The sequence below is a fragment of the Thamnophis sirtalis genome, unplaced genomic scaffold (genome assembly GCF_051295495.1).
Source record: "Thamnophis sirtalis isolate CommonGarterSnake01/CBP01778 unplaced genomic scaffold, rThaSir2_p1.2 scaffold_1, whole genome shotgun sequence".
Lineage (NCBI taxonomy): Eukaryota > Metazoa > Chordata > Lepidosauria > Squamata > Natricidae > Thamnophis > Thamnophis sirtalis.
This window is the reverse complement of record NW_028261381.1, coordinates 75,505,638-75,528,450: the sequence shown is the minus strand read 5'-3', so window position 1 is coordinate 75,528,450 and position 22,813 is coordinate 75,505,638. Positions and strand designations below refer to the sequence as shown.

At 38.2% G+C, this 22,813-nt stretch overlaps 1 protein-coding gene across 1 annotated transcript in view; it reads right to left on the bottom strand.

The window, feature by feature from the left end:
• Positions 1 to 7,501, bottom strand: part of MUC5AC (mucin 5AC, oligomeric mucus/gel-forming) — a 77,765-nt gene extending 70,264 nt beyond the window's left edge. Inside the window, exons 1-2 of the mRNA XM_087716401.1 lie at positions 7,388 to 7,501; positions 4,247 to 4,357 (exon numbers count right to left, since the gene is read on the bottom strand). Of these exons, the coding sequence (XP_087572527.1) occupies positions 4,247 to 4,357; positions 7,388 to 7,484 (208 nt within the window). The 5' untranslated portion in view covers positions 7,485 to 7,501. The remainder of the gene's footprint in view (positions 1 to 4,246; positions 4,358 to 7,387) is intronic.
• Positions 7,502 to 22,813: the final 15,312 nt, after the last annotated feature.

The following is a 22,813-nucleotide window of genomic DNA, read 5'->3' as shown; positions in this document are numbered from 1 at the left end:
AAGGCCCTGAGAACCTGGTTCTGCAACCTGGCCTGGGCCCCATTAGGAATGTACCACTCCGGAGGTGGCTATAGATTAAGAGAGGACTCTAACTCTCCCTGAGGTACTTCATGCTTCCCTCCTCCCTTTTTTATTATTATTACTATTGTTGTTTACTGTTTATTATTTTAATGTTTACAAATTTTTAATGCTTGTAAGCCACCCAGAGTTGTCTCTAAATGGGCAGCATTTATTTATTTGTTTGTTTGTTTATTCATTTATTTAATAAACAAATACATTTGACAATTCAAAACTTTCTGAATTTCCTAATAATAATTTAAGTTACTCTGAATTTAGTGGGATCTTTTGCTGAATAAATATGCACATAACTAGTATGAAACCTCTTATAACAAAGTTTTCTAATAAAAAAATAGAGTGCTAAAATTATGGGAATTTGTCTTCATATAAGTAAGCTTAATTCTGAAAGTGATGTCTTATATAAAGGTAGCCATGTTGGCAAACATTTTCTTTCCATTGTGCAATCCATATCAAAATGGGAAAGAATGAATCCCTTTCTGCACTTAAATTTCTTTATAAATGGGTAGTGGAACAGTATTTCAATTGTTGGCAAAATGTGATCATCTTTAAAGAATATTTCTTTGTGCAGATGGCAATTACACAACAGAAAGAAGGGTAGAAGTCCAAATTCTGTTTTCTTTTCTTTTTTCATTTTTCTTCCTTTTTTCCATTTCCTGTTTTTCTACTTCTATTGTATTCCAAAATTCTAATAAAATGTTTTTTTAAAAAATCTTTGTTGACAAGCTTGAAAAGGGAGGGTCACATGCTTCAAGATGTTGGGTGAAGAAGGAAAAGGGCCGAGATGCTGAGAGTCTTTGCTTTTTATACTCTCTCCTGGGCCCCACTTCCTGTTCCTGTCCCTGTATAAGAAATGCATTCTGATTGGTTATCAGACTCCCAGGGGTGGGGGTTTTAGCTAACTTTGTAGGTTGTCCTGAGACGCAAGCTTGTTTGCCTTGCTGGCTAATGTAATCTTCCCAGGTGCCGTGTGGTGAGATGGACAGAGGGTTAATCCTACCTTTGTTACGTAGAATAGACTGGCTCAGGCTTAATGATCCCTTGACAAAGGTGGGGGGCAGAGTTTCTGCCTCCCTGAGTTTCCACTTCTCTTTTTAGGGAAAATATTCTGCCTTTTTAATATTTCCTAAAACATTTCATTTTCTAGGACAGGGGTGGGTTTTAACTTCCTACAGTCCCTAGATCTTTATGGCACCAAAAGGTTTCCAGCCAATTTGAGAGAAGAACTTGACAAAAAAAGAAATATTAAGACTAACACCGTCAATATTTTTCACAAAAAATATATTTTTTCTCTCAGAAATACAGGAAGAAACCAACAACTGAAAATATTGATCAGGCCTATAAGCATAAACACTGCTCCAAGCATTTTCAATTATTTGTTCATTCACTGTGGCCTTAATCCACCCAGAAGCTGTTAAATGTGGCTGCTTGCCAACAAGCAGTTTGCCATCCCAAGTTTGTTTTTCATCACAGCCTAATCTGTTTAACATAAGAATCACGCAAGATTTCTCCACCCTTCCATTTGCAAAGCAACTCATGTTTGCCACTTATCGATATAACTGAAGAACCAGTCCTCACTATTTGGCAGCACATGACTGTGGCAGTATAGCTTTTATATGGTTGAAAGGTTTAATGATTTAATGGAAGCTTCAGGTTGAGTTGATTTCAATCTTGTATAGAAAGTGAATTAAATGAAGTGCATCAGAGGTGGGTTGCAAATCCCGGAGCTACCTGTTCGCTCATGCTCACACGTGCATGCAATGATCGGGGTGGGTGGGTGGGCGGAGTCTCCTACCGCTGCCGGTTCGCTCGATCTGGGATGAACCAGGAGCAAATCACCTCTGAAATGCATGCCTTAAACTACTTTAAGGTCCATCTTGATAGTGTTGTTTTTTTTTATAATACATGTGAGAAAAACTAACTGGATAATTAGATTTAGATTTGTGGATAATATTGATGAAAATTTAGGACTGAACCAAGAAAAAAAATCCATCTATTTCCCAGAAAAAGACATATCTTAAATGTTGTATTATAGCAGGTACAGTACATGCCTCATTTATATTTTAATTTCTTCAACTTTAATGATTCTGTAACAGTTCTATCCAAACCTTTCTTATTACAGCCAAAGAAATACAGACTTGAAAATTTCCTTTTCTAAATTGGAAGGGATATAATGACAAAGATCCAAAGGCTAATTCATTTTACATAACACTATCACTGGTGTAAATTACTTACTATCATGGGTGTATTGCTTACATATCCACACATACACAGTATATATTTGTTTAACAAGATTATTCAAATACAGATTTAGATTAAATACCTGTGTGGTTTGGAAGTATACTGCTTAACTGACGAAAATGAACAATACTTCATCGTAAACCTAATTTTATTAGCAATGCCCCATCTTAAAAAACATATCTTTTGCTGTTTTTCCTAGTTAACCAAACTCTCATTTAGAAGATTCCACTTTCATTTTAAATGGAAAGAACAGCTGCAGGATGTATAATTATTTGCAAGAAGTAAACTTTGAAGTAGGCCAACAGCTTTTGCTTTTGGTGTGCTGGACAGCTGCCAATCACACACACACACACACACACACACACAGAGACAAAACCGATTAAAAAGACCGGTTGAGGGAAGTAAGAATACAGGATTGTTTGACTGGCTTTGCAAGCATATCCTCAAATATTCCCTCCCAAGCAAAGAGAAAACTGGCTGTAAGCTTTTTCTCAATGATACTTTGAGCCTGGTAATGTGTGAGTTCAATCCTAGGTAGAGGCAGATATAAGGTCTCCTGCCTGGCCAGGGGGTTGGACTAGATGACCTGCAAGGTCCCTTCCAACTCTTTTAATCTGTTACTTCTTAGTTTTATAGCATATTCTATATGTATGTGGAAGGATGATGGAAGAATCTGTTGCCTGCTTCTTTCTACTGGCCTTCCTGCTAAACGTCTTGCCACTTAGTCCTTCTTTCTATCATCTCACTTAAAAGAGCCTTACTAAGAGAGAGCAGCTGGTTGTCAAATCCCTGGGTTTATGATTCCTCTGCCCAGCTGAGCTCAAACAATGCTCAGCTCTAGTAGAGTTTGTAAGTTCTTGCCTTCTTATACCTTGGGATGATGCCCACATTCCTGTTCCACTCCACTTCCCTTTGGCCTGAGGGAAAGATGATTAACAGGTGATATGATGCCATCTTCATATCTGAAGGGGTATTATGGGTAGGTGATGAAGCAAATGTAGTTGTTGTTGTTGGGCTCAAATCAATGAGTTCACATTACAGAATGAGAAAAGGAGAGATGGGGGATGGTGAATGTTATATATTAGGAAATTTTAATTTAAAAATAACTGGTGGATGATGGAGTTTGGATGACCATTTATGTATGAATGGCCTGTTTTGGCAAGAGGTTGGATCTTATCTCTGAAACACTTTGTGAAAATAGATCCACTGTGTAAAGATAAGAGTGATTTGAAATGAGATGCCTCCTTGTTGGTCTGACAGCTCTTTCCCTCTCTCTCCTCTGTGCTCAATCAGAATAGGGATGGAAGGGACCTTGGAGGTCTTCTAGTCCAACCCCCTGCTCAAGCAGGAGACCCTATACCATTTTAGACAGGCAGCTGTCAGTCTTTTCTTAAAAATGGTGATAAAGCAACCACAACTTCTGAAGGCAAGCTTGTTCCACTAGTTAATTATTCTCACTGTTAGGAAATTTCTCCTTAGTTCTAAAGTTGCTTTAGAATAAAAAGAGAGAGAGAGAGCCTTTATTAGTTTCCATCCATTCTTTTTTGTCTTGCCTTCTGGTGCTTTGGAAAATAAGATGACCTTCTCTTCTTAGTGCCAGCCCCTCAACTACTGGAATACTGCTATTATGTCACCCCTAGTCCTCCTTTTCTCCAGACTAGCCATATCCAGTTCCTGCAACGGTTCTTCATATGCTTTTGTCTCCAGGTCTTAATCATTTAATCATGCTTTAATCAGGCTGCTCCTTTCATCAGGGTGCTATTCTAAGAGGACGCCCAATGCTTTCTGTGTCTACATCGTGTTGCTCAATCAAAGATATCAATCTGCAAAATCTGCTTCCCTTCCTGAAAGACCAATGGAAACATGGGGCCATGCAGTCTTATTTTTCACCTTTTTGCTCTGCCCTGTACACCATGTTACCGATACCTACAGTCATGTGTCTGCTGCACTTGCTGCTCATCAGGAGGGAAAGGCTCTTGGTCCAAATATTGGGATTGCTGGTCCTCATACTGGGATTGCTGATAATCAAACTGGGCATGTACTGCAGCAATAATTAGAAAAGCAAAGCATTAGTGGTCATGGACTTCACAAGAAAAATTCACCTGCAACAATTCTGCAAAATATTATTGTCCATCTAGTATTTTACTTATTCTCTGGGATATTTTATTTTCTCTGTTCATCAATCATCACTTAAAGCAGTTAAACGTATTCAGTGAAATAGAGAAAACAGTATAGAAAACAAGTGCCTGAAGTCATAATTAGTTCACTTCTGAGGGGTCCTTCGTGCTCTCTGAGCTTGGTTGTTTTCTTGCAGACATTTCTCAATTCAAACTAGTTAGCACCGTTAGTACTAAGGTCCCCTCATTCCACCCCTGAACTACAAATATTTTCCTTTTTTGGCAGTTCATTTCTCCTTCAAAAACACAGCTGTAGAATGGCTCTTTGACTTGCTGTCTAAAAGCAAGAAAGGAAGGCATTCTAGAGAAATGTTCTGTGAAGTATTTCAATGTTTTGGCCTCATTATTTTGAAAACCCTATAATTTCACTGGGCATATAAAATACACTGAACATCCTAGAAGTAGCAGATCAATTTGATCTGATATTATACAAGTATGGCAATTTGTATTTCCTCCAATTTAAAGTCTGTCTGTCTGTCTGTCTGTCTGTCTCTCCTTCATGTATGACAAATCTGCCTGTGCAACTCTGCTGTGGGTGTGCATGCATTTCAACATATATGTGGCAGCTTCTTTAAAATCCATGAAATTTCCATCAGTCACTAAAATCCTATTGATTTCAGTTTTTCTACTCTATATATAAGTCTGGAAACAATCTACCAAGTAAGGCACATATTTAGTAAGTTATATATTTTTGCAATCCCTCTTGGCATTAATGGTCATAAATACAACATATTTCAAAGACAGTTGTTTCTTTCTCCTTTTTGCTTCATGAACCTGATCATAGTAATTATAGCCAACTGGAATAACCAATATGTAGAACATCTAAAAATGTTATAAAACTAAGTTTTGAGAGATGAAGTTTGCTTGTCTCCATCTAGAACTCAACAGTATCAAAACTTGAGCCACACTAGTAATACATTTTAGTCTAGCATTAACCTTTCTAGTTATGCTCAGCAAGATGCTTCTAGAAAGTCTCTAAGTAGCACAGGGTTAATGGACTCCCTTTCTCTGTTTTCATCCTACAAATGGAAATTTAATTTGTTCTGCCTCTGAACATCGAAGTCTACAACTATTTTAAGACAATGACAATTCTTTTGACTTGTAACATCATGTTCCATAATTGTGTGCCAGGTGGCAAAATACTTTCCTTAGCCTCTCTTCAATTGTCATGTGTGTATTTCATTGATTATTCTTATTCTAGTACTAGAGAAGGGAGAAACACCTTCTTGAACTTCTTTCTTAAGAGCATTTAGAAGTTTACTAGTTTGAGTCACCTTTTAGTCAACCATTCCCCTAAACTTAAACATTTTCAACTGATTTTACTCCTATAGAATACTACATTGCTAAATATTTTTGCTCTATTCCTTTCTTATAAAGAAATAGTCAGAATTGTAGAACATTCTAAATATAGTATATATGTATACATATATGTACACCCATGAACTGATTCATAATGCATATTACATTAGTAGTTTATTTTAAGTTAATTGTTACTACAAAATAGCTTACAATTTAAGTTATTTTATATATTTTATTAATTGACTATGGTGGATATGCATGTGTGTCTACAGTGTGTTATTAGTTTATATAGAATGGGATGATATTTCTGTCTTTCCAAAATGAATAATGTTAGATGTTGACAGATTCTAAATGATTTCATTCCATCTAAATGCAATGAATCAAAATTCTTTGATATTAATCAAATGCAATGTTATCACAATGAGTCCTGAATTTTATGCTGAACCAGAAGCATATTAAAATATGAACTACTGGCATTTTCTTCTTTGATATCACTTAGAAAACTTCCTACCATCTTATTACAAGTACCTTGAATAGAAACTGTGTAAAAGTGTTTTGCAATAATCACACTGATCTTAATGCTACTTGTCCAGTACGCAATGGAATCTAAATTCAGGCAGATCTGCTAAAGTATCAGTATAGCACATTCCATGTAGCCTACATAAACAGCTCTGTCTATTGTGAGGTATTATTAATCATAATTATTGATATAATCAAAGTCCCTGAAGTTTCAAAAGAGAGCTGTACGTATTTCAAGTATGAAAGGGATGGAAGAAAACTGGATAGTATTTTCACAAGAATATAATATATAGAGATACTGCTTAAGATAAATATTTCTGGTCATGGTTTCAATCAGTTTTTTACATGTTGTAAAGTTTTGAACAGTTTTGACCCTCATAATTCCCATCCCGACTTTCTCTAGGAAATGAACTTAGATGCTTTGGAAAACACTCAGAACATAATCTTTTCAGAGTACCTTGTCTCTGTAGATTATATGAAATAAAGTTCTATTCCTTATTTCAAAAATGACTGATAAATTACAGGACAGTACACAATCCCAGGAGGCCATAAAGTTCACATTCCTTGAATGGCTGACAATTTTAAATGCAATTAATTTAATGTTGGATTTCTAATTAATAAAAAATAGCATGAACTTTGCAATAGACTCCAAGAACTTAACAATCTTATTACAAGCCACCTAAACAATGCAGTGTTTTTATTTGCCTTATTAACCTTCTCACATTTGTAACTTTCTACATTCACATATGATAAACAGTATTTATTCTTGCAGAAAAAAAATGTACCTAAAAGAGCGAATTAATTTTCTATGCTTTGTAATGCACCCGCTCCATTAACGACTGGCTTGTCTTTTCTTTCTAGCATTTTTATCCATCAAAATACTGCTCAGTGTGTCAATGCAAGCTGGAATATTGGCGATTGATAGGAAAACTCAAGCAAGTGTTTTTCAAGTCCTGATAACATTTAATGAGGCAAAGCAAAGAAAACAGCGTAAAAGCATCAGACCTTCAAGAAGCCAAACATTTGCTGAATGTCTTCCAAATGATAGGAAATGAACTTCTCTTAAAGTTTCCTACCTTTCTGATGGCTTAAGATGATCATTAGTATCCATAGTGGTATTCGGGTCCCCCTGCCTGTCCCCATCCTGCCTGGGGAGTTGGCAGTATGTACCATGGGCTTCTGAGAACCCACTTGTCTTTTGATGCCTCTTATATAGCAGGCGTGTGGACTCTGGCTGAGTTCCCAGATAGTTTCACAAGCTCCCGGAGAGGTGGAGTTTCAGAATCTTTAGCAGGTGCACAGGTTGTGAGAGGATGCTGTTTTACTTTATTTGGAGTTGCTATGGCCATTGAAGAAACTCAGATGAAATGAAAAGCAAAGGTCACAATGTTTTTTTTGCCACTTAATAGAGTTAAAGAGAAGATGCAATTCAAGGATCTTCCCCTTCCTGAGAGTCATGGTGGAGTAATGGTAAAGAGGCTGGGCCCATGTTCAAGTTCTTCCTCAGCCGCAGGAGCTCACTAGATGACCTTGGGTCATGAACCTTTGCTTAACCCAACTTCCTTCTCAGGAATTTTGTTAATAAGGAAAAATGGGAGGAGGAAACACTACAGATATTACTCCTAGATAATGCGTAAAGATTGGGTGGGGTGTTTCTATCCTTAATACACAAGTTCTAAATAACCTTTTAAATAAATACTCATGCTGAAAGTAGCAGTCACTAGAACACTATTACAGAACAAAAATAGAAAGAGACTAAAGATTAAAGCTGTTCCTTAAAAACTTCCAGGCAACCTAGGTCAAATGCTAAATTAGCGGAGATGTAGATGTTTTAATTGCCGTATTTAGATAATGTCTTTAAAAAGGATTTTTGTGTAAGGGTGAAAACAATATATGAAAAGGTATAATTGAATTTTCACTGAGGGGAAGAATGAAGGAAACTATGTCAAAACCACAAAGCAATAGCAGTAGCAATAGCAGTTAGACTTATATACCGCTTCATAGGGCTTTCAGCCCTCTCTAAGCGGTTTACAGAGTCAGCATATTGCCCCCAACAACAATCCGGGTCCTCATTTTACCCACCTTGGAAGGATGGAAGGCTGAGTCAACCCTGAGCCGGTGAGATTTGAACAGCCGAACTGCAGAACTGCAGTCAGCTGAAGTAGCCTGCAGTGCTGCATTTAACCACTGCGCCACCTTGGCTCTTAGACCCTGAACAATATCAAAAAGCAAGTAAGTAAGTATACAAACAGCCAAATAAATAAATAAATAAACAAACAAACAAACAAACAAACAAACAAACAAACAAATAAATACCTTACTTCAGTATGCTAGGGAAGGTTTTCCCATAGGGAAACAACAGCTTCCCAAGCCTGCAACTTGGATTAATTTTCGTTTAATTAACCTTGGCAGAGTAACAGTTACAAGGGGCATTGGAGGTCTTCTAGTCCAACCCCTTGCTCAGGCAGGAAGCCCTATATCATTTCAACAAATGGTTGTCCAATCTCTTCTTAAAAACCTCCAGCGTTGGAGTATTCACAACTTCTGGAGGCAAGTCGTTTTACTGATCGTTCTAATTGTCAGGAAATTTCTGTTAGTTGTAGATTGCTTCTTTCCTTGATTAGTTTCCATCCATTGCTTCTTGTCCTGCTTTGGAGAATTAGTTGACCCACCCTCTCTTCTTTGTGTCTGCCTCTTAGATATTGGAACACTGCTATCATATAACCCCTAGTCCTTTACTTTATAAACATACCCAATTCTTCATATGTTTTAGCCTCTGGTCCCCTAATCATCTTTGTTGCTCTTCTCTGTATAGATCAATACAATAATTCAGTAAAAGTATCTTTCCAGGCATATTACAATATAGTACCTGAATTCAGAGCAGGGGCTGGTAGTCTGTTCAATTAACAGGGAACACTATAGGATCTCAGATGATGGCACAGATGTTGAAAAATGTCCACTTTCCAATATCTTGCAAAGTTAACCATGTGACTCTTGTAAGATTTGAGATTTTGCCCATTTAAAAAATAATGATAAAACAAATTTAATTTCAAGAATCTTTGGGTTCTACTTAAGTGTTGATGGTACTTTGGTGTTGATTGTCTCTATGGCTGCTTGTTAGGAAGAAAAGACAGAGGAAACTCTGCCTATAGATATAGATATAAAATTATATGCATTTATCCCATTCAGGTGCTTGTCTAGATGGCTAAACCCTCCAGTTTCATGGTGGCTAAGCAGGTTTTCCAGTATATGCAGAAATGTAAAGGTTTTTACTCTATGCGTAAAGAGCTATTACTCTTTTCCTCACATCACTTGGTTAAATTAGTTCTGCACTTTTGCAATAACTCATCTTAAAAAGATGAATTTTATTAACAATACTAGTAGTCCATACTGGGCATTTTGGTTTGTACATAAGATTATGAATTTCCACATGGTCCTTCTTGTCACACTCTATCTCTTCCTGAAGAAGAGGATTCAAATTTCCCAGCTCCAGCCCTGTTCATGATTCTAGGAGGTGTTTAAATTTGTTGGCCAAATGTGGCTGATACCAGAAAAGCTGAGATGGTTCAGGTCTAGTAAGTATTGGGATAGAAAATCTACAGGGAATCCCAGGGCTTTAATGTAGATTAGGAAGTTTAAAAAAAAATCTGAAGGAAATGGTAAACCAACTTTGTATTAGTAGAAAGAAAATCCACACATTTCCATGAAGTCCCCCCAAAAAGAGCTCAACTCAAAGAGAAATTTCATTCCATGTCATGGATTTGTTTAAACTAGAAAAAATGTAATGAGAATCATACCACACCCAACTTTCTCTTTCCAAAGTGACAGAGAAAATAATGTTTCTCACACACACAACAATTGATAATATAAAAAAGTATGTACTGTAGGTATAATTACTCACAAAGTTGAGGAAACCTATGAGTTGGCGTAGAACTAAGCAAAGACAAAGAATGCAGTTCAAACAAATGGGGACTTGGTAACAAATGACTTTGTAAATTACATTGTTAAGAATGCTTCCAGTTACAGGAAAGCGGGTGGGGGGGGGATTATGGCATAGTTGAGAGACTTGATATCCTAAACAAAACAAAATAATCGAGTTCAATATTTACATCTGATCCAGGTTACTTGTTTTCAATCAGCCACTCATCCTAAAATAAGCAAAACCAAGTAGTTATTTGCTAGTTGTAGGCACACCTACAGGGCTGGGTTACACTTATACCCCATATGTTCATTGAAGATTACTTAGTTTGCTCAGAATCAAGTAGTAAAACTTTTCTCGAATGAAACACCTTTTATTGGTAGTGGAGACTGGCTACTAATGAGCCTAAAATGATTTGAAAATTGCCTTCACTCTACATAGAACAGGGAGTGGAACCTCCAGCTTTAAATCCAACTGTATTTTGCAGTTTCACTTCATGTAGTCTTTAGCCTAATTTCAAAATGAAGATTGAGAGAGAGAGAGAGAAGATGGGCAGTTTCACCTAGTTGTGATCTCACCCAACTATTGCACATTGTGGCCATAGCAGTTTTCTCAAGGAATGTAGACCTTGCGGGAGAAAAGTTTGCTTATTTTTTTATTTAGACAAAGTAAAGTTAAGGTAAAAACCAATTTTTCCTCTGACATGTCAGCCATTTTACTATGATTATTGCTTTGAACCTGGGAGTTGAACAAGTTGGATGTAATGGGCAAACCTGCTGATCAGGCAGAACAAGGTACATCATTTGATAGATAAAATTCAGGTAATATATTGTTAAGTGAACTATGCAGTTAACCAAGTGCTCTCTCTGAGACCATATGTGTGGAATGTACTAAAAAGGGGGAAAACCAATTAAAGAAGAGGCATATCTTTCTACTTCCAATCCCAGCTGTGAAAGTTAGGACCAATAGACATTGGCTACCTTTCCTCTAGTTTGTTGATCCTGTCTATTTGTAAATAAAATGAAAATATTATAAATGCTAATCAAGTTCATTAACACCCTTCCATAGGAAGTTGCATCTACTTCAGGTCCCATGTTAAGGAAACTATCAATGCTTTGGAAAATGGTGTATCACTAACACAGTACAAAAAGAGATCTTGCCTTCTTTGCTTACATTAAGCAAGATAAAATAATTAATATTGTTTTAAGAATAATATGTCTGTTATTGTGAGAAAAAAAATAAATCTGTCTACATTTTTTTTCATCCGAAGAAATGTTAACAGTGTTTTTCAATAATCATTTCCCATGATGATCAGTAAGATAGATTTAGGACATTCAGACTTTGGAGATTAAACCAAATCTCTCTAATGGCCTTGTAGTCTAGGTTTCTTTTCTTGTTGCAGATCATAGCAGAAAGAAAAATAAAACTATACTGGGGTGAAATGTCAGTAATTAAGCTAGCAGATATTGGCATGAAAGATGACCCTGCCTCTCTTTCTCACGAGATCTCATCACTACAGAAGCTGGCCAGGAATGAAAGGTTGACCTGGACTATATTCATGTGAAGGCTATTTACCTAATTTTGAAAGAAGGAAGTCCCACACAGCTTTCCATGGCTCCCCCCCCCACATTTTTATTTGCTTAAAAGACAGCAGAAAGCATTTTCAGTCAAGTTTTATTTAGACAGTCAAGCAGCTTCATTTTTTGAGCCTCAAGCATCTAATAGGTTTGCATTCTTTTTCTAACAGTTTCCCCCCTCCCCCAAATAATACCTTTACACAGGTGGATATTGAAGTACAAAATGTACTTATTTATCAAATGTATACACCACCCCTCTCAATATCTGAGTAACTCTAGATGGTTTTAGATTTAACAGAGTTAAAACAGTATTAAATATAGAATTTAAAAGGTGGAGGGACACCCCCCCCCCCAAATTTCCTACCATTCTCTGATCCCCAGGCCAGTTGGCAGAGCCACTCTTCATGTAATTGGGACAAGACAGTTCCTCAAACAGCTTGGTTTCATGTGATAAAGGGCCTTAAAAGTGATAACCAACATCTGGAATTGGACCTGGAAGCAAACTGGCACCCAATGCCAGGTTACACAATGGAGGTGTTACATGCACAGCCTCAGAGTTCCCAAAACTGTTCATGCAACTGCATTCTACATCAGTTGCAACTTCTGAGTACTCTTCAAGCCCCATGTAGAGTGCATTGCAATAATCCATATGGGAGATGACCAGGGTATGAGTGATTGAAAGAAGTGTTCCAGAACCATGAAGGAGAACAATTGGCATGAAATTGAGCAAAGGTGAATCACCTGAGCAATTGTGAATCCAGGAGAATCTACAGATTATTCATCACATTCATCTGGGGCAGTGCAATCCTATCAAAGATCAAGGATGGCAAACCCCCAGAATCAGATGAAGAGGACCCTTCTCTTCCACAGTCACTCTGTATTACATGGGTTCAGTTGAAGCCTGCTATTCCTCATACAATCCTTCACAGCCTCCAAGCACCACAAAATACATCCATTGCATCACATAGTTCACTCAGGACAGAGATATACAACTGGTATCATGTACATACTGATGGTACTTCGTCCCATGGTGATGGATTACCTCATCCAGCAGCTTGATGTAGATGTTCAAAAGCAATTGGGAGAGTACTGAGCCCAAGATCACCCACAAAGCAGGAGCCACAGCCAAACCTCTTGCTTCCTATCAATGACAATTGGGACCTGCTTCTGAGAAAGGGGATGAACAGCACAAAACTGTTCCCCCCACCCCAACTCAAATCTGTTTTGGTAAGCTCAATTTTAATTCATCAACTGAACGATTTTGGCAAGTCAAAATTTTAATTTATAAACTGAACGTGATGTTCCATTGAAAATTACAAGAAGTAGTGGCATAAAAATTATTGAAGGCAAAGTTTTTCAGTAAGACCTATGATGATTTGTGAAATGCTGTATTAGATTGGATAGGGACATGGTGGCTCAGTGGCTAAGATACTGAGCATGTCAGAAAGGCCAGCAGTTCAGCAGTTCAAATCCCTAGTGCCACATAACGGAGTGAACTCCCATTACTTGTCCCAGCTTCTACCAACCTAGCAGTTTAAAAACAGGTAAAAATGCAAGTAGAAAAATAGGGACCACCTTTGGTGGGAAGGCATTCCATGCACCTTCAGCGTTTAGTCATGCTGACCACGGAGACATCTTCAGACAGTGCTGGCTCTTCGGCTTTGAAACAGAGATGAGCTAGACCTAGAGTTGGGAACAACTAGCATATAGTGCAAGGGGAACCGTTATCTTTACCTTATAGATAGGATCCATGGATAACCCAAATAACCCAGAGGCCCTAGAAGTGTTGAGATGAAAGAGAGAGCTCTTTGCTTGAGAGAAAGAAATCTGATCTCAAATTCCATTAACACCTCCTTGGGGAATGTGGCAGAAATGTGATCAACTCTTTGCTCCCTAATGTATTTAGTTAAGAAAATTTATATAGCTGTCCAATTCCAGGTGACTTGCAAGGATAAAAGTCCAATAAGAAAGCAATAAAAGACTGTAACCCCCACCCATCCCTCTGGTGACAACAACTAAATGAGCCATTTGATGGGCTCCATCACACTCTGGAGTCCTAAGGCTCATTGCAAAAACCAGGTCTCTTTGCAAAATAACGACAAAATGTAGGGCCAATCTTATCTCTTTAATGCTAGATTTCTCTTGCTGGGAGAGATAAAAGAAGAAAATAAGGTGTGTAGCAGAGGCAGACCAGGGAGGCTTTGGATCCATAGATATTCCAGAAAGAAGATCCATGTTAAAAAAACACTCAAAGCAGATAGGTTGGATTGGGCTTCCAGCTGTCTAGTAACACTTTATGAAATAATGGTTTAGGAATTGCAAATAAACCTTAGTGTATAACTTTAATAGAGTTGAAACTCAAACATCCCACCACATATGATAATAGGAACTAGTCATTGCAACAAACGCTACTCAAGATGATTTGCAATTAAAGTTTTAGACCTTATCCCACAGAGGAGGTTCAGGTTAAACATGGAAACTATGTTTTCATAATGTGTGATTTCATTTTCGCATGGAGTGCACTTAGGCTCACTTGAGTTAAAAAATAAGAGTTGAAACCTGCAGTAATCTTACATTATAAAAAGATTTTCCATTCCCTTCTCATTAAGAATGAATAACTTCAAATCCTGGAGCCTAGAAAAGCAAAAGCAAATGGAACCAAATTGTCTGAATTTTTAAAAAAGAAACCACCAGCCGAGGTGGCGCAGTGGTTAGGGTGCAGTACTGCAGGCCACTTCAGCTGACTGTTATCTGCAGTTCAGCGGTTCTAATCTCACCGGCTCAGGGTTGACTCAGCCTTCCATCCTTCCGAGGTAGGTAAAATGAGGACCCAGACTGTGGGGGCGATATGCTAACTTTGTAAACCGCTTAGAGAGGGCTGAAAGCCCTATGAAGCAGTATATAAGTCTAACTGCTATTGCTATTGCTATGTTAGTCTAATAGTGAGTAAATAGCACTTTTCTATTAGTTATTTCAGGGCTTTACAGTAAATAATATCTGGCCTGGAAAATTTTAACCTAATCTTGAGTAGGATATGCCTAGATTATGTCAAGATGTCCTTGTTTATTGAAAAAAACTTCTTTTATTCATTGTCATAGCTGTGTATGTACACATTTCAAGATTTATACCCTTTCCTACAACCTGACATTCTTATCAAAATGATGATTGGCTCCTGCAATTTATAACCAGATTGCCATTTGCGAATCTTTAGAAGAGAGTGGATGATTGGTCTGACTCGTTATCATATTTGTTTAAGAAATGTGTCAGCATTCCGAGTAGCACATCTGCCAAAAGCAGAACTCCAAGGCAGGTAGATCCATCAAAGAACATGTTTATCAGATACATCATATCAGCACAGCTAGTTAAAAATCAACTCTAAAAATTCCTGCAGTTTTCCCCTAATTAAAAGAGTAAATATTTCTTTCCCCAGATGTCACCAGTCACATTGTCCAATGAAAGTAGCTGGGAGGCTGCTTGATCACTCCTCTCCTTCACTTGCCAGCTGTTGGGATGACCTTGATTCCTACAAGAAAACATTTTGTTTGATTGATAGCCGGTTTATCTACTTCCCCCCTCCTTTCCCCCTTTCGAAGTTCGTGGCAACTATGAGGCAGGAAAAGATTCAGCCAGGTTCCCTTCAGAGTTGAAAGATTGACTAAACTCATTGATACATGTAAAAAGGCTTAATCAGATCAGTAGGTGGGTGAGATGAAGAACAAAAAGGTACGAAGAGGAAAATACAACAAAATTACCAGGTGGGTAAAAATACCCTCAAAAACCAGAGGAAAGGCAAATTATCCCAGCAGCTGTATGTTGTAAAGCAGACAAACATTAGTGCACAAGATAATCTACCTGTTAATGACTACTTTTACTTCAGCTGCAATAACACAAGGGCTATCAATAGATACAAACTTAATGCAATCTGTTCTAATCTTGATTGCAGGAAAAACGATTTCAGCAATAGAATAGTAAATTTGTGGAACACCCTACCTGATCCTGTTGTTAGTTCCTGTAACCTCCATATCTTTTACCTTAAGCTGTCTATCATGCGCCTTACGCATTTCTTAAGAGGTCCCTAAAGGAACCTGCATAAGCGCACCAGTGTGCCTCAAGGTTGACTCAGCCTTCCATCCTTCTGAGATGGGTAAAATGAGGAGCCAAATTGTGGGGGGCAATAGACTGACTCTGTAAACTGCTTACAGAGGGCTGGAAAGCACTGTGAAGGTGTATATAAGTCTAAGTGCTATAGTGCTATTGCTATGAGCTTTTCATAGATTTGCTGTGCTCGGCCTCTTATCAGTAATCTCTAGACGGAGTGGCTGCTTATATGAATAGATTGTCATCTTCATGCCAGAGAGAATCTTAGAAATGAAATAGAAGAGGAAAAATCCAGATTATCCAGTGACCTGAAAATTATTTTATGATGCAGGGAAACAATATATAGCTAATAGCAATGGAATAACTTGCGACAGAATGATTGGCATGTCTTAAGCCTGTTTCTCTCTCCACCTAAGAAAGTCAACTGGGACAAACAAGGTACAGAGATCAGCCACATTTTTGTTTTCCACTCCCTGCTTCAGTCTATGAAAATGCCTCTTTTACTTTTTTTATTGAAAATTTTGAGAAAAAAACCTTTTACAAATGTTTACCTCCCTCCCTCTACCCTCCCCACCCAAACCCCAACCCCCAGTCTCCCTCCCCCGCTTCCCAGAACCAATACAGGGTATAAATCTTTAACAAAGATATTCTAAGATAAACTTAAAAAAGAAAGTTAGTATCATCTTTCATTTGAGCTTTAACTCCTCTTTGCTAGGCTAGCTCTAAACAGATTATATCATTCCTTGTTTCTTCAGTCAGAAACTAGAATTTCTTAGTCCCATATTTATTTTGAGTATAGTCAATCCATCTTCTCCACTCCAGTTTATATCTCTCATTTGAATGGTCCTTGAGATATGCTGATATTTTAGCCATCTCTGCTAGGTTTGTTACTTTTAGTGTCCATTCTTGAATAGTAGGCAAATCTTCCTTCTTCCAGTATTGCGCCACCAGCAGTCTTGCTGCGGTTATTAAATGCAAAATCAGGTTAATCTCTACAACTGTACAATCAGTAATTATACCTAACAAAAATAACTGAGGGGTAAACTTTATCCTTTTTTAAAGAACATTTTGCATAATCCACCATATTTTTATCCAAAATGCTTTAACCTTTTTACGAGTCCACCATATATGATAGTATGTAGCATCAGCACAATCACATCTCCAGCATTTAGGTTGTAAATTCGGATACATAGAAGCCAGTTTTTTAGGATCTAAATGCCATCTTATAAAACATCTTATAAAAGTTTTCTCTCAAATTTTGGGCTTGTGTAAACTTTACATTTCTTACCCAAATCTTTTCCCATGTATCCAACATTATTGGTTCTTCAAACTTTTGGGCCCACTTTATCATACAGTCTTTAACTAATTCTGTTTCCGAATCCATTTCTATTAATGCATTATATAGTCTCTTTATATGCATTGAACTTTGATCTCTAATTTGTTTTAGAAAATTATCCTTGTCTTGCATAAAACCTATTTTTTGATCTTTTTTCCATCTGGCCTGTAACTGCCCATACTGAAACCATGTTTGAATTGCCTTTTCCTCTTTTAATACATTCAAGGGTTTTAATTGTAGTACACCTCTTTCTAAGGTAAGAAGCTGTCTGTATGTAATTACATCCTGTTTTTGTACTATATTTATGTTTTCTATTGCGTGTCTAGGAATTGCTCACATGGGTATCTTATCATTTAGTTTGTACTGATATTTTTTCCAAACCTGCAGTAGAGCATTCCTGCTAAATGCCTCTTTTACTTTTGTCATACATTTATTATAAATAAGGATGTCTCTCCATGAGAAACCACAGCATGGAAGTACAGATTATGTATGTAGTTCATTTTTCAAAGCCCATGTTGCACACTCCAAAATACAGTCAAAATGTAACTCTTTAATTTCATTGGAGATATGAATATTGCTCTTCATGATGTATTTAACTCTGGCAGGATCACTTTCATTATTTGGAAAAGATTTCTGATTGTTTCCTTCCCCACATGCAGTACTTTGGAAATATCTTTCATTTGCTTAAAGCTGTTTTCCTGTTTTATCCCCCAAGAGTTCTCAAGCTGCTCATTTAAGTCAGCAGGAAATGCAATCTAAAATAATTGATAAAACAGAAGTGATGCAATATTGTAAAAATAACTTTATTTCATAAGTGTTTGTATTTCTGTGCAGGTGATTTTGCAATATTAAAGGAGATCCCTACATATCTTCTTATCAATTTCTTCTGATAGTTAGACTATATAATTAAGATTAAATTACTGGAAAACTCTGACATATTTCTTGAGTAAGAATTAATACTCCAGATATATGCAATGAGTCATTCAGCTTCCATTGTCCAAGAGTCATTGAAAGAAGGGTTTTAGCACATAAGGTGGTCTGAATTTACTGAAAGGAACATATATGCATTCATTTTCCTTGCCAGCCATTAGCTGCCAAATGGTTCACAACACTTTGTAGAATTGTTCTTAACTGAATCTAGGACCATCCTAACCTCAAAACTCTAGATTTATCCACAGCAGATGGATCCAGACATGATAGTTGGAGGGAGGGGAGGGAAGCAGTTGAATGGATGGATACTGTCTCATCTTTTCAGTATTAGCTCCGACCCTTTGGAACGATCTCCCCGTGGAGATTCGTACCCTCACCACCCTCCAGACCTTCCGCACAGCCCTCAAGATCTGGCTATCCCGTCAGGCCTGGGGTTAAAGATTATAATCCGTCCCCTCCCGAATGATGAATGTTGCTTCTATTTTTAATTACGTACTGTTTTATATGTCATTGTGTGTACTCCCTCCCCTATACGTTGTAAGCTGCCCTGAGTCCCCTCAGGGAAAAGGGCGGCCTCTAAATAAATTTATTCTATTCTATTCTATTCTATCTCTACCACACTTTGCATTAACCTGTTCAGACAGGATGTGATGGAATTTGTATAAACAGAAGCAAAATCACATGAAGTAGTATCATTTTATCAATCCTTGGTAAGACCACACCTGGAATACTGCATCCAGTTTTCATCACCACATTACAAAAAAGATCTTGGGAAACTTGGGAAAGACTTTGGGAAAAAATGCAAAGAAAAGCAACTAAGATGATTGAAGTCTTGCAGACAAAAGCATATGAAGAATGATTACAGGAATTGGGTATGGCTAGTCTAAAGAAAAGGAGGACTAGGGTTGACATGACAGCAGTATTACGGTATCTGAGAAGTTGGCATAAAGAGATGGGGGGAACTTTTTTTACCAAATCTCCCATAGGCAGGACAAAAAACAATGGATGGAAACTAATTAAGGAGAGAAGCAACCTGGAATTAAGAAGAAACTTCCTAACAATTACTTCCTAACAATAAGAACAATTAACCAGTGGAACAGCTTGCTTTCAGAAGTTGTAGATGCTTCATCACTGGAGGTTTTTAAGAAAAAACTGGACATCTACCTGTCTGAAATGGTATAGGGTCTACTGCTTGAGCAGGGGGTTGGGTTAGAAAGCCTCCTAGGTCCCTTCCAGTTCTATTCTGATTGAGAATGTGAGAATGACCTCACAAGATGGGGAGAAGAGTTTCTGCCTAAAGAGTGATCAAACAGTCCTCAACTATGTAATGGGTAGAGAAAGAAATTTAGAAAGGATTGCCCTTCCTAATCAGAAGGAAAAACAGATAGAGGAAGGTCAGACTCACAAGATTCTGTTAACGTAATCCTATAACAAAGTAAAATTAGTTCATCTTGTAATCCTCAAAGTCCCCTACATTTGTCCATGCTAAATCTCCTTTCCTGCTCCTACCTGAAGTATAAAGGAAGTTTTGAACTATAATGATTTTCCCTTGCCCATTTGACTGGAATTTTGTTACTTTGAAATTCAGAATTGCTTAAATAAAATTTAAAGCTGCCTGAAAAATAAGAAAAAGGGCACATCTTTTGCAGAGAACAAAACTTTCAGAAATTTCAAATTTCCATAGGAAATGAGATTAATCATCATCAACCTGCTTTCCTCGACCTCTGACAACTGCAACAAGAAGCCCTAACAAGAAATGTGCTCTAAAATTGTATTAATCAAGGTCATTTCATTGATCTTCTAAAGCATCAATGTTAGGTGCCTTTCATCCCTAAGAAAAATAAGGAAGTAGCATCCCATCTAACATCATGGCTGGGCTAAGAAAGAAATGTGTAGAACATGGTGTGTCCACAGTCAATTCAGTCTTACAAGCTGGCTACTCCACACAGCTATAAACACATCTTTGGACATGTCTTCATCTATGATATCCCCTTTTGTTGCCAGCCTCTGCTATGCAAATGTGGCTATTGAGAAGCCCTCCAAGCATTCCTGAGCTAACAGCTATCAGGAGTGCATTTAAACTCATAAGCAAACCAGTGCAACTGGTATAACAACTCTGAAAATACATAAAATAGTGTATCCTCCCATATATAGGGGAGTCTAGGAGATTATTAACCCAAAATCTAAAATTATCTACGTGATCCGCTATGTGCTAGTCAGGCACTTTTAGAATGGGATGGAATGAGTCTATAAAGGGGAAGGTGATGTGATAGACTCTAATAATGCAGCAGGTTCCCAGGAAGGAGACAGCACATTCCAAGTCAGAGTGGGGGAGTGGGGGAGAGACAAGAGATAGCACAGTCTAGGGATGGATCATGGGAAGAGGATGGGATTTTGGGTATCTCCTAGGGCAGTGATGGCTAACCTTTTTGTCCTCACATGCCAACAGTGTGTGCATGCTTGCCCACACCCATAATACAAAGTGGGAGTGACGCCCCATGTGCCCCACCCCCTGCAATGCACACACAGCCTCCCCCCGTGCCCCGTTTTGGGCCTAGCAGGCCTCCCTGAAGTCTCCTGGGATCAAAAACACGGCACGGGGGGTGCCTCCCCATGCTCCCTGATGTACATGCCTATGCTGCCACAGATGTTATGGCTGCCTTGTATGCAGCTTTATTCCTCTCTAGCATTCATCTCCATTGTTCAGTGATGCATTTCCTGCCTTTCTAGGATTTATCTCTATCTGCTCCTGTGAGGCACTTTCTGTTCCTGTTAGATGTATATATAGTTATATTCTTGATGGCTATTATAGTGTTTTGCAGAGACTCGAAAATCAGCTGGCTGGTGGGAGGCACATGCATGCTTGATGGAGCTCAGCTGGTGTGATGGTTTGCATGCCAGCAGAGAGACCCGAGAGACCACCTCCTGCTGATTACCTCCCTCAGACCGATTAGATCTCACAGGTTAGGTCTCCTCCGGATTCCATCTGCCAGCCAATGCCGGCTGGTGACTCCCCGGGGGAGAGCCTTCTCTGTTGCAGCTCCGGCCTCTGGAATGATCTCCCTGTCGAGATCTGGACCCTTACTACACTCCTGGCCTTCCGGAAAGCCACCAAGTCCTGGCTGCTCCAGCAGGCTGGGGGGCCTGTGAAACATCCAGCTCCACGGAAATTGTGAATGTTGCGGTTTTGTTTTAAAGTGTTGTCTTTGTCTAGTTTTCCCCCTTCCCTTGTCTATTGTGAGCCACCCGGAGTCCTTCAGGAGTGGGCAGCATACAAGACAAATAAATACAATACAATGTCTCTGCATCCCACCTGTGGCACGCATGCCATAGGTTCGCCATCACGGTCCTAGGGTATATCCGTTAGGTTAGAGTAATATAGCTTTAGTCTGGCAAGATTCTATCTAGTCAGTGATTCTCAACCTGTGATCCGTGAACCCCTAGGGGGACATGATGTCATCACAGGGGGTTCATGAAGGCTTGAAGAAATGTTATGATTTAAATATTAAGTCCGGGTGGGGGAGGTCCATGGTCGTGGCCTGTGAAGACAAAAGGGAGTCTGTGATAAAAGCTTCAATAAAAGGTGACCATATCTTTTGTTGCAATTCATACACAATGTACCTCTGCAACAAAGTATTTATAAATTGCAAATAATATCAAATTTTCCATTCACTGAATAAATGGGGCCAAAAATTCATCTTTCCGTTGTTGAAAGACTAGTCTGTTGGCAACAAGAGTGAGGAGAATCTATGTATGTTGTCCAGGGATCAGTTTTTATGTCATCATTATGTCCAAAAGAATACGAACATTCAAAAATGTCAAACCTTGTCTCAAAGCCAAATTAATATGTGAGAGAAGGTAGGGATTTTTTTGACTACCAACACTGTATGCAATGTGCCAAAAGCCTTTCAGTTGTTCTCATATTAATATTGACCCAAAGGGTTGGTTTAAGATGTTAACTTTATCTACCTGACAACTTTATTGATAAAGCACCAAAATGACTGTAAGCATTTCACTTTTTGTTGCAGAAGTGGCATACGCACGATGCTTTATAGAGACTGTGGAATGAAAGAAAATAAATAAATAAATCAGGCATTTTGTTGGAATGTTGGAATTTAGATTAATGGTGGGGTTTAAGGTAAATGTGGGTGACCCACTTTAGCTCTTTTTTTCTCATCTGGAGCACCTGGGAGTGAATACTAAAAAGTAAATTTGCTTTTATGGTGTGGGTCTAGGTGGCTTGGAACACCTTTGTATGCTCATGCATTTGTTCTGAATCATTAAATTAAATGGGTGGGAAAGTCTTGCAGCACTGGCAAAGGTCTGGTTTCATTTCACTTAATCTGACAAATTGACTGTTGTAGAATGATATAAATCTAAAGCTTTCCATTGATTTCTACTGACATCAAGGGCACTCTATGCAACATTTGTTCCACCTTAACATTGCAGTTTCCCCCTGTTTCTGGGTCCCAAACCTTCCTTTCTTAATATATTTTGGAGTAGAGGTGAGATAATCTACTTTGAAGTACATACAGAGATTGTGACAAAGTATTCAATGTCATATACACTTTTGTGAATACTTCTCCTTTTCCATTTCTGGGTAAACGCCAATATGTGAACTAAAGCTTGTTTTTTGAATTGT